General features: G+C 40.1%; 1 protein-coding gene across 4 annotated transcripts in view; it reads left to right on the forward strand.

Moving 5' to 3' along the window:
* Window positions 1-12,160, forward strand: part of ARVCF (ARVCF delta catenin family member) — a 293,288-nt gene that overhangs the window by 199,083 nt on the left and 82,045 nt on the right. For all 4 annotated transcript variants that reach the window (XM_085302692.1, XM_085302693.1, XM_085302694.1 and 1 more), the window contains one exon: window positions 3,739-4,346. In XM_085302692.1, coding sequence (XP_085158818.1) covers window positions 3,739-4,346 — 608 coding nt within the window. The remainder of the gene's footprint in view (window positions 1-3,738; window positions 4,347-12,160) is intronic.

Raw genomic sequence — 12,160 nt, forward strand, 5'->3', positions numbered from 1 at the left:
TCTCRGATGAGAGCATCTGCTGTGGCTCCCGTTTGGGATAGCTTCATTCTCTCTGGCTAATGCATCAGCATTAAGGAAACCACAAATGTTAGAAGAGAAGATTACTGTGCTGTCAACTGCTCAAGGTTGCCTGAGTTCTTTTAAGAAATATAAATGAAACATTCCCTTGAGYGGATTTTTCTGAAATGAAGGGGGTTTTTGTTTTCTTTCTTGGAAACCTAATAAATTCTCTGTATGCTGGCTAATTGTTTCCAAAAAGCTTCCTCTTAGTGTCCTGTGGGCAGCAAAAGCTATTTATCACATGATGCGTCTTCTACTTCGGTGCCCACCCGCCACAAATGAGGCATAGGTACAAATACTCCCTCRAGCCCGACTCGATTCCCCCTCCCCTTCCCCGCCCCGTAACATCTTTAACATTATTGAACTCTTTTATGGTATGAGAAACGTGTACTTTAATGCTTGAGTGAAATGTTCCCCTTAGGCATTGGAAAAGGCTTTTGGATTGTGCTGATCCTTTCTGTGCCTCGACAGGGGCAGCACGCAGCAAACGGTAGCGGTGAAGCTGTGCTGACCTTGTGAAGCTGTTCTTGTACGTACAGGCTGACGCTGAGCCTGTAATGTAYAATTTTTAATGGCTCTGTTAGTCAAAAAGACATGTGAGTCTCAAAGACAGGGAAGTATGGTATGTTGGGGGAAAAATTGCAAATTAATGTCCTGCACTCTGTTAGTAATAAAAATCTCTCTGTAAATACTCTATGGAGTACCAAAACAKGTTTAAAAAACAAGTGTCCTTAAATTCAATTGATGAGTAATAAATAACRTTGTCCAGAAACTGATTTCCGGAGTGTTCTGATGTTCTGCTCTTTTGCTTGTATGTGTACAGTAGTTTTGCAGACAGTTGTCYTTGCCGTAGCATGTCTGCGTTATCGCTTACCCTATCCTTTTTGACAATAACAGTGATTCTTGAGGAAAAAAAGGGGGTGGGCGGGTGGAGGGAGTTAAAACCATTAGAAATGGATAGCTGTCCAGAGCCAGCAATAGCAGCACTACAAGCCTCCACCCATCCCTGCTATCTTCCCTGCAAAGGCTCCTGCAGGTCAGAGCTTGTTGCTGCTCTTGTGCTGTTGCTGCCAGCTGTGCGAGGTATGTATTAGCTAACTTGTCTGATCTTGACAATTTTATGAAAAATTAAACATGACATATTTTACATGCAAGACAGCATATGTCTTGAAGAGAAATTTGGGATTAGATTTAAGATGCTAGTTTCTGTTGTTTAATGCTGGAAATGAGCTGTGTGAGGTTACATAAGCGCTCTTCTTGGCATCTAAAAAGTTGCCTTTTTGTCCCTTACTGTGCAAAAGCATCAGTTTTTGATTTGTCAAACGCTTGAAATGCTGTATTTCCTGTTATTCCTGAGACTGGTTCCAAAATTCAAGAATGTGAAGACCAAGCAGTTTATATCCAGTTTTGTCATTGCTTTGTGTAGTCGCTCACATGTTTCAGGCCTGGAAAATGTTACTTTTTCTACTGTTAGAGGATAGTTATGAATATATGATTCTGAATAAAACTTTTGTTTCACACTTCAGTGGGAGAACATTGAGCTATTTGGGTAGCTCTCCGTAATATGGACGGACACAAGCCAAAGTTGTTTACTGTACTCTTTAAACCTGGAGTCTTTTTCTTCTCAGTGCCCTCTGATTTTATAAATGCTGTGACAGCAGTCATGCTGGTATTGAATGGAAAGCCAAAGTTGTGTGTGGGGGGGGGGTAGTAAGCAAAAACCACTGTTGGATTCTACATCATGAAATAAACTTAGTTTTGGGTTCCTTGCTTTAAGAAAATGGAAAAAGAAAGGTTTCAAGGGATGGAAACTAGCATCTTCCCTGGAGGATTGCTTTACCAACTAAACCTTTTGGCATGTTGAGGAAAATTCTTTCAGCTGTGGTGCAAATTACATACTAAGGGCGTGTTGATACCTGGCTATGCTTTGTTCAGCATCATGATCCTGCTTAGTTATGCTGTTAGTGGAGAGCTATTTGTGCTCTTTTCTGTGTTACAGGATTTCRTTACTTCATTAGGCTGAAGTATCATTTGCTCACAGATGTCTCTAGAAAAAAGAAATGCTGTTTGGGTGAAATTTTTCTATTTGTGGTTTCTGTGTCAAAATGGCTGGAGGATATATCTAGAGTAGCTTYGAGAGATGTGCTCCGATTATTTTGTTTTAGCAGCAGTTTGTTTTATATGGTACTAGTCTATATATTTAGATTGGAGACTGTAGGTCAAAATATCTATTTGGACCTGAGCATGCCAGGAATATATGCAACAGTTACCATTTATCTTGATATACACTTTGCATTTAGCAGTTTACAAGAAGTGTCATTTGCTCATAGTTATATCTCTARTATTAACTTTAGAAACTCAGTATCTCTAACAGCTTGGTTTGGTGTTCCTCCTATCCCCATGTGTAATCCTGTCTTGTGTATTGATCCTCTCCCCTGTCTTTGTAGGGTTTTTACATGCAGCTGAAAGTTAGCATTTTGGGGGTTAGGGTAACTTTACAGGTGCTAAAGTAACTGTATTAYGGGTTAGGATAGCCTGTGACAGATAAGCTTCTGCTGGATTTCTTATTCTCACTGGAGCAGCTTTTGCAGGTCACTCTGGAAGGCAGTACAGAATTTGATGGCCCCAGCTGTCATACAAAACAGATGGTTCTATGATGATGTGTAAATAATGGTGTTTTTTATCCAGTGTTATCTTATGCAGATTACCAGATCTTTTCCATGAAAGCAAAATGCTCTTGAAAATTCTTTAAGAGTTTTTATTCTTAGCCCTTTAGCAAGAAAATGTGAATACACTTCCTTCTGTTTTCAGTTTTTTCTCATTATATGAACTGCTCAGTCTGACTCTACCTGTGCTGAAATAATGTGGTTATGGGAAAGAAGATAGTATATTTGTGTGCAGAACTTTCTGTATGTTTTAAAGAAGCTTGTCTAGGCCAATGTGTTTAGGGTAGCTGCAGTTGCAAGTACTGTGCAGAGTTTGGACTTGGTGTTACAGATTTGTTAGTTAAAAGACTCTTATTACCAAAAGAACTGAAGCCAACTACTTTCTGGGTTCATTTGATGATGGCTGGATATGAGCAAAGATTTAGGTGAAGACTTATGCTGACTGAAAACTAAGAGCCTGAAACCTTTCTGTTTGGGGCCATAGTTTCCTAAACRTTACTGTTAAATTTGTGCTCCATCAGCTATGCAGTAGTACAAACCTGATCCATATCAGTCAGCATCATATAACTGTACTTCTGTCAAATTAGCAGACATGATGTAGTGTTTTATGCTACTGTGAGAGGAGAGTCTATGGCTACCCAGCATAAGTCTGCTGTACAAAAAGTTGACTCTTGAAAGCATTTGGGGAAAACTTGAGCTGGTAGGGTAACTTTGAACTGTTGCCACACACTTCACATAGCTGCAATGCTTTTGATTTGGTAGTAAGAGCCCTAAAATGTACATAACTCCTATTAACTGGACCAATGACATGTCCTTTCAATTCTTCACAGCAATACTTTCCTGATGTATGTGAGCTCATAAGGTGAGTAAATCAGTGCTTCCGTTCAACAGGCCTGTTGTAGTAGGCTTTGTGGTGCCTTCCTGTCCACTTTAGCATTATAGCTCCCTTTGTCTCTTGTCACATCATGCAGCAAGACAAAAATTAACATCCTTATTCGATACTTTTCCACAGGTAACCAAAATGGTCAAAACTGTCACCACTAGAACAGTGCGTCAGGTCCCACTTGGGCCTGATGGCCTACCGTCAATGGATGGCTCATCTCCTATGGGCAGCTACACAGATTCGATAGACAGAAGGTACATGAAGAATGGGGAGCGGTACATCACACCACAAGCATCGTCCACATTAACCAGATCTTACAACAACTACAACGATTCTTACCCTGACAGCCACGAAGGGCAGTATCGCCCTTATATCAGTCATGATGGTTACGGAGATCTGTCYGATAACTATGGCAGCTTGTCCCGTGGTGTCAACTACCGTCCTCGCTATGCCTAYGTGCCAGGGAACAGTTACCGGCCAGAGGATGGTAGCTTCACCTTGCCAAGCAGAAGGGATAATTATGGTCCYGTTGCCCAGCCCCAGGTGCCAGTAGGCAGCAATGTTGACTTGAACCGCTCCCAGCCAGAACGCTTCCAGCCAGAACCCTATGGGTTGGAAGATGATAACCGCAGCCTTGGAGTAGATGATGAAGGATATGAACTGGATCCAGATTACTCCACTGTGAACCGGAGGACATCTGCAGGCATACCAGAGAGAGCAAGACCTCACAAAGGAAGGTAAAGCCCATTTGTTTCTTGCTATGTTATTTAGAGCTATATTTTTCTTAGTTGAACACACATGTTTGAACTCTCAGTGGTCTGGTAAGTTTGAGAATCACTTGGCAGAAAAAAAAACATAGCAGTGGTTGTGGTCAGCATAGTCTCTGTAAAGAGACGAGCATGCTAAAATCTCAAGAGCAGGATATTGACAGGTGGAGCAGGAAAGGCCTTGTGAAGATGACAAAATAAGCAGTTAAACTGGTTTGAGATTGCAATATACTTGTGATCTTGGCTAGAGGAATTATCAGCATTTCTCAAAAATAATTGGAGGTAAAACCAAAATGTCCTAAACACAGGAACGCAAAGGTAGACCTTCTTGAGGAGGAGGTTTCTTCTACGGAGGAGTGGAGCTCCTTAGCTTGCTACGAACAAGGTGAAGCCCATCATTTTGTTAGTCAATAAATAATTACAGAGAATGCCCATAAAATCTAGCAGGGGGTATATGCTGTGGTCATGAACTGTTGCTGTACTTCTGGGCAGTTTATTTCAGTTGAATTTGGAAAGAAAGCTGTGCTTTCGTTTTTTTTTTTTTTTTTTCCAAAAAAAAAGGGAAAAAAGTGACTTGTGATCTCTGTGTGTTCTCCCAGTCCCATCCCATGCTAGCAAGGTGAAGAAAGGAACTTGTAATTTGTGAGCCTTCTGACAGGCCTGGTTATATTTGCATCTGCTGAACAAAAATTTTGAATAGCTGGTTGTTTGTGGATGAGCTGATACCTGTGGTGGTGCTGAAGGGGCACATTTTATATAAAGCTGTCTTGTGAAGTGCTTGACGCTGAGCTCCTGGGCCTGTACTCATTGTACCCCATAAGCTGTGTGGTGAGGTTACGCTGAACCTCACTGAAATACTTCAGTGATTTGTAAGATCAGGTTATTATTTTGTCCCGTCAGTCTGTGTTAAGAGGAGTTCAAGAGCATCTGAGCAGCACTTAACATAGCTGATGAGGCCAGGCACAAATTACTTCAGCTTTGCTTGTCTTACTAGGGAGGTGTTCTGCTTTATGCTGTATTTTCTGGCATTAGTGCAGCTATCAACTCTTGTTTTGGGGGAAAAAATCAAACTTGAGAGCAGTCTTATTACTCAGCTGAAAGTCATCTTCTGAGTATAAACCTGAAAAATTCATACACTTTAATTGTTGGCTGTGCAGCTTACTAACTTTTGGCATAGGTCTGCATGAAGTCATATCCTCATGAATCATGTTTTGATATGGATTTAATTCTCATTAWTTTACTTGTAGTTTAGAATACGTTTCCAGAGCTGTAGAGAGAGTTTGGAAACCACTTGCCTTGGAGTTTTTAGGTGATCTTTACAAGCTGTGACCAAAGGTGGCTTCTCATCAGCACTAGCTGTTGGTGGCATTTGGGTGGGCCTTTTCCTTGCCTTTTCTTGGAGCTCTACCTCATCCAACATTTTCATAGTTCTGTCTKTCTTCACATTTCTGGAAGTCCATTTAAAAGTTAAATGGAATCAAATACCTGAAAATTGTGGTGCGTGCGCACACATGCATGGTGAAGAAGACATATCTGCTAGAGCCCCTTGAAATCCATTGTGATGTCTTTGCTTTTATAAGCTTACTACCAGTGGGACCACAACAAGGTTTTATGGGATTGAGGGTTTTGAGTACCAGTACCGAATGGATGCCCAAAATACTGATCAATCAGCCAGATTTGAGTTGCCACTCTAATATCCAAAAGAAGTTTGCAACTCTGGTTAAAAACAGTCAAGCAACAATAACTTTACATTTTTAGTGTTCTGGCTTTTTTCAAACTGTATGCATGATGAATATTTAAAAGGCTGCTTAGAACCTGTCTGTTTGCATTTTTAAAGGTTTTTTTTTTTCTTAAGTATCCCTTTGATTTATTGTTCCTTGCAGTTTGGATAGGACTAATTAACAGTTTTTGTTTTATATTTCTTTTGTTTCATTTTTTTTCCATACTTAATGTGATCAAGAGGTTTTGACAAGTAATTAGCCTGACTGTGGCAGCAAGCTTTAGCTTGTGAGAACATAAGATGATTGTGTGAGGGCCTCTTCATAAGTAGTTACTTTTTGACATTTCAAAGAGGTATTAAAATATTTCAATAAACCTGCGTTTCAGATATGCTATTGATCTGCAAGAAACTAATGACAACAAACAGTTCTTTGTACTAGATGGAGGGTAATTACTACTTGATTATTTCTTTTTCTTAAAGGAAGTCATTACTTATGAAATGTGCYAAAGTGCCATCAATTTATTACTACATAGAGTAGGTATAATCATAACACTGTTAGAACCTTTTTTACACCACTTTGTCCGTATGCCTCAAAAGAAAGGTAACAGATCCATAAAGACATAAAGAAATATAACATCAGAGGATGCTTMATTTTAAGAATTGTGATATGAGGTTGCTTGCTTGAATAAGAGCAAGATGTGGGGGCTTTTTTTGTGTGTGTGTTGTGTTAATATGCAGTCTTCTGCATACTGCATATTGATAGTATAAGTTAACAAGCTCCAATTGATATTCACTTAAGTCTATATCTTTGTGTATTTATTTCAAGACTGTTTAATGTCCAGTCTTTGGCCARAAACTGTAATTTTCTCTAGAAAATTAGGTATTGTAAGAATGGTYATTGCCACCTTCACTGCCACTGTCTTTACCTTGGTCCTTGTCAGTAATATGCTATATCTTATCTTCATGTAAGACATACAAGAAAAGAACTTCTGAAATCTGGGTGGCTCAAGAGGAGAGATGGAGCTGAAGAAAGGTTGACCTGAATTTGAGGGAGGAATCCTTCCCATGAGAGAAGATATGTAAAGTTTAAAGGAAGAAATGGAACCAAATTTAGTTCTATCTGCTAAGCCTCCCTAAATACTGCTGGTTTTACAGTGCTGTCCAAATCATCCATGCCTTCCTGTGTCTGACAGTATGTGTCTGTAATCCTGGCTTTGCCAATGTTCCTCTTGTTCCAGACCTACAAACAGTTCCCTAATAGGTAGGAGTGGATTGCMCTAAATGAAAGGGCCCTTTCTGATGTACACAGGAGTGCAGGAAGAGGCCAGAACATTTTTATTTGTTYTTAGGCATGAGCTTGATCACTTTTAAAGAAGTCTCTGAAGGTAAAGGATTCTAGCAGTGAGTAAGACTGCAGGTTTGCTAGCAAACTAACGCTGTACCCACACATGGCAATACWGTTACTGAAAACTGCCTTTGAGCTAGGGCGTCCTCGTCATATGGTGCTACAAATGAACTGAATTCTGGTTTCGGTGTGCTTGTAGAAATTTTAAGTGATTCTTTCTTTTAATTAAAAATGTTTTCTTCTCAGCTACTTCTACTCTCATTTGTTAGTAGAGTTTAAAATAGAGCGTACTTACTGTCGATTGCTGGTTGCGTCCCGTCTCAGAGGACTGAGCGGTGCCTTCTCCTCCAGATTCCCAGTAGCCATTTTCTGCCCCATCCGTGACAGGGAGGAGATGCAGCCATGTCCACAGGGGATCTGTGTTGGGTGGTTTGCAGCTGCATGCCCTTCTTCCGAGGGGGATTGAACTCACCTCTGTCCTTCTGATTAATCAGAGAAAGAAGAAATATCTTCTAGGCTCTTTCTCTTCTGCCATCACCAGCATCATCTTAAGTTAGTTATCTCATAAATTGAGGGGGRAAATGTGCCTCCTCAGAAACATGTTCATTGGGATGTGCTCTGGTTCAAGTCAGAGGACATAAATTGGGGTGAGGGAGAGAGGCATTTTGTTGTATAATATTGATCTAATATTTCTCAACTTCACTTTGGAAGATATTTACAGATTTTTTTAATTGGTTTTATGCACTTGTTGATTCATCTGGTAGGTTGTTTCTGTTAAATAATGGAGTTTTCTGCTTTTAGTCTTAAAAAATCTAGTTTTACGGTTTTGCTAGGAGTTTTGTGTACTGTCATTTTTAAAAGAAAGTACTTCAGGAAGTACTGAATATGTTGTATTCACAAAACATCCTCAATATTTGAATATTATTTAATCATTAAGTGGAAGTTAATACAAAAAAGAAGAAAACTTGCAACAGCTTCTTAATTTTTATATATGTGTGTGTATATATATATATATATACATATATATATATAAAGTTTTCTGTTCAGTTTGCAGTCTCTTGCAGTTGTGTTTTTTTTCCATAGTGCCTCATTACAGCTCACACTTGTACTAGCATCCATGGGACTTGCTTTTTCCTTAAAAATTCTGGAGCAGCTATTGCCAGTGAGGATTCCAGACTAGACAGAATTTGAATTTTTAATGTTAATGGAGTCATCAGCAACAAAATAGCTTTCTGCTGTTAATTTTTCTGTGGCAGAAGCCTGCTTTAAGAGAATGAGACTACTTTGCTGGTCACTTAATGGTCAAAATTATTATTCCCAGTGCATAGACTAGGTTTTAGATTAAGTAACTAACATCTGTGGGGAGCATTTGGGGTTTGGGTTTTTTGTTTGTTTTTATTGCTGTTGTATGTAGAAAGAGTGAAAGTGCTGATATCAGGTAAATATTACTCACATTCTATTTCTGGTATCTTTTTTTAAAATCTAGAATATAAAGACTTATATTTGTRGACTGCCTTTGAAAGGTGCTTTTAGCCTTATTCCACCTCACTCAAATTTGAGTCTCCCAACAGCACCTATGSAAGCATCCTCAAAGCTGGGGATCTATTAGTGGCTTTTAAATGGATCCAATCAGGGTGGTTTTCGCATTTTAACCATGTGGTCTCGGCTCAGAATTCAGTCCAGTTCAGGAGTGCTCCTGCCCGTCCTCCCATCGGGGAACGGCAGCTGGCAACGGTAGGACTTCACTCTGCGAAGTCCTTAAGTTTCCTCTTCAGTATTTGGCACAAACTTCTGAACAGAAATCCCAAGTCCTTCTGGTCTTTTTTCCTAAGCAGACACCAGGTGCAAACTGATGAATGTAATGCTTATATAAATTGTTGGKGGTTAAATTTGTAAATCTTTCACCCGTTTACCCAAACGTGCCCATGCTGAAGCCACAAGGAAGATAACACAGTTTTCCTCTACGCTTGAATATGTTTTGATCAGCTCCCTGAGGCAGGTGATTAGCGAGACCCACAGCATCCTAAAAACTCAACTGCCTTGCCCCAAACAGATGGACAGCAAGATGCTTGCAGGCAGCAGCCCCTGATGAGCAACCAGACTGTTCAGTCCTGAGAGCGAAGAGCCCTCGGCCTCCTGAACACAGACAGCCCTATCTGCTGGAGCTTGTGTTAGTCCTCCTCCTGTGTTAAGGAGCTTACCATTCCAGCACAACTGCTCTGCTGAAATGAAAGTAATAAATATCTCATTTGCCCCTCACCAGTCTGACTTGGAAAGAAAATCTCTTCTAGACCACTGTGACTACATGCACCTGATGCGACTGGTTTCTTACTCTTCTCTTTGCGTGTGAGTATGTGCGTTGTTGATTTTTACTAATTTGTTTTCAGAAACTGAACATGGTTAACTCCCCAGCGAGTATTTGCTTATGACTTGGTGTTCCCTTTGCTGCTTCTGTGCTTCTCTAGTTCCCAACCCCTCTATTAAGAGAGGGGAGATAGTGTAGTGGTTATCATATCTGCTTTACATGCTGAAGATCCTGGGTTCAAGCCCCAGTGGAACCAGCACCAGGAGATCTTTGGGAGGTTGGACTAGATGATCTCCAGAGGTCCCTTGCAACCTTACTGGTTCTGTGGTATTCTGTGACTTAACCTGGGCTGGCTCATCCTCCCCAGCACCAAGAGAGGGAATTGTTATCTTGCATTTGCCAGAAAGTCAAAGGCTTTRTGGTAGTTCTGCTTTGCTTTAGCTAGTGAGATACTTAGATCCTTTGCCATCTGCAAAGAAACAATTTTTGTGAACTGCTTCACTCAGTGCTATTAAGCAGTGGCAGASTTGTCGTTTAGAGCTTCCTCTGTAAAACCTTTAAGGATTTTTTTTCTTTAATGTCAATGTATTTTTTCCCTTCTGCGGACTTGATTACTGCATTTAATAATGTGAATCTGAATTGGTGTGATACTGGCCTTCATTAAGGTTTCTTGTACAGCTGTTAAGTTCATGCTAGGACATCAGAGTTTCTAGATGTTTACTGTTGAGGGTCAAGTATCAAACTGATGTCTTTTCTGCTAGGTAAAGCYGTTGTTACTATTTCTTTAGCCAGTGGCTGGCTAACTTTTGACACTGTTTAATCCTGTGGAGGTGCACTGTACCAGACAGGCAGGTATATCTTCGCAGTAGTGTTTCACATGTTTATTCTTTCTCTGAAAATGCTTGAAAGACATTCTTCATCTTGTCTGAACATAACTGTGTGTCTGCACTGACRTGATCACAGCCGGATTTGTTGTCCTGCTCTTCACAAAAGAGATGGTCCTGCAGAATCAGGCTAAGGTTGGGAGAAACACAGGAGCATCTGAAAGACCTGTGCTGGGACAGGACTGGGTGAAAATACTGATGATGATCACAGGTCACTTGCCAGCATCGTTTGTAGTTCAGAGTCTGCTTCCTTGATGCTGCTTTGTTTCTGCTGTGAGGCTGGGGCCAGCAGTAATGCTCTTGTCTCTGCTTGGCTCCAGAGCTGTTGTTCGTGGGTTCTAAGCAGTGCTGCCTTCCCCCCTGCTACCTGCTTGTTTCATCCTGAACCATCTAAAGCTCTTTGTATCTCAGGCCCTCAGCAATGCAGCCTCTTGCTTGGAACATCAAGTGCTCAGTATTTTCCCATGTTTCATTCTAGCACAGTCCTGTGTCTTTAGGATTTCATCAGAGAGGGGTCATCAAAGTCAAGGATCATCAAAGCTATTCGTTGTCTTGGTGCTCCAGTAAATTTGTATTGGTATAACGAAAGGAAAAAAAAATCCTCTAACTTTGTTCCAGTAAGTAGCAAATGCAGATGTGATCCTCTTTTTGGAATGACTGATGCTTTATTTCAGATGTTTCATGTTTGTATTTAATAAACAGTGGTTGATAATATAAATGCCAAGTTAGTATTGTTCATATAAAAGTTACATGGTGCTTTCTTGTCTTGACTGCATTGCAATTTAAAGTTCTGATTTTAAAGTTTTATTTTGGGCTTGATGAGCTTTTACTTGGGCTTGATGGTATCAGAGGGTTTTGTTTGGCATAGGGGAGAGGATAAAGCATGAGGGAGTTGGGACCTTCTGCACAGTTCTGTTGGAAGGCTTCACTGAAATAAAGCAAACAAGCCTCATCCCAAGACAATAATTATCTTTTGTATTTGCATGGATGAGAAGAAGAAACTTAATTGTGCAGGTGTAGTTAAGGTTGTGTACAGTAATCCTGTAGACAGCTGATAGTACTGAGACATGCTGAATTACAAGCCACTGAGTCAAATAAGCAACAGCTGTGCAGAGGGCTGCTATTAAAATTCATCTACTTTTTTTTATGTGCTTGATAATTTAATGTGAGGGTGAGTGAGAAGTGAGTTTGCTTTTGTTGTAGTTTTAATGCTGGTTGTCRAATTTGCATGTATAAAAACAATTCTATTTTGAGTACTGGTGTAGGGCATTTATTACTACTTCTGCCCTATGTGTATGCACAAAAGTAAATCTTTTCAATGTTGGCACTTTCTTAGAATGGTGGAAACAGCTTTGTTCTCTAACAGAAAATACAACAGCTGTCCAGACACTGTAAATTACTGTGTAGAGCAAGTACTGAATTATACATACACAAATAACTGCATCAATAAGTGATTTCTTCAGATTCATTCTGAGTTTTGGACACTGGCCCATTTTTGTTTCATTCAGTTTATGATTTAGATCAGCAATT

The sequence above is a fragment of the Rhea americana genome, unplaced genomic scaffold, assembly GCF_003343005.1.
Source record: "Rhea americana isolate MKP2758 unplaced genomic scaffold, rheAme1 scaffold_191, whole genome shotgun sequence".
Classification (NCBI taxonomy): Eukaryota; Metazoa; Chordata; class Aves; order Rheiformes; family Rheidae; genus Rhea; species Rhea americana.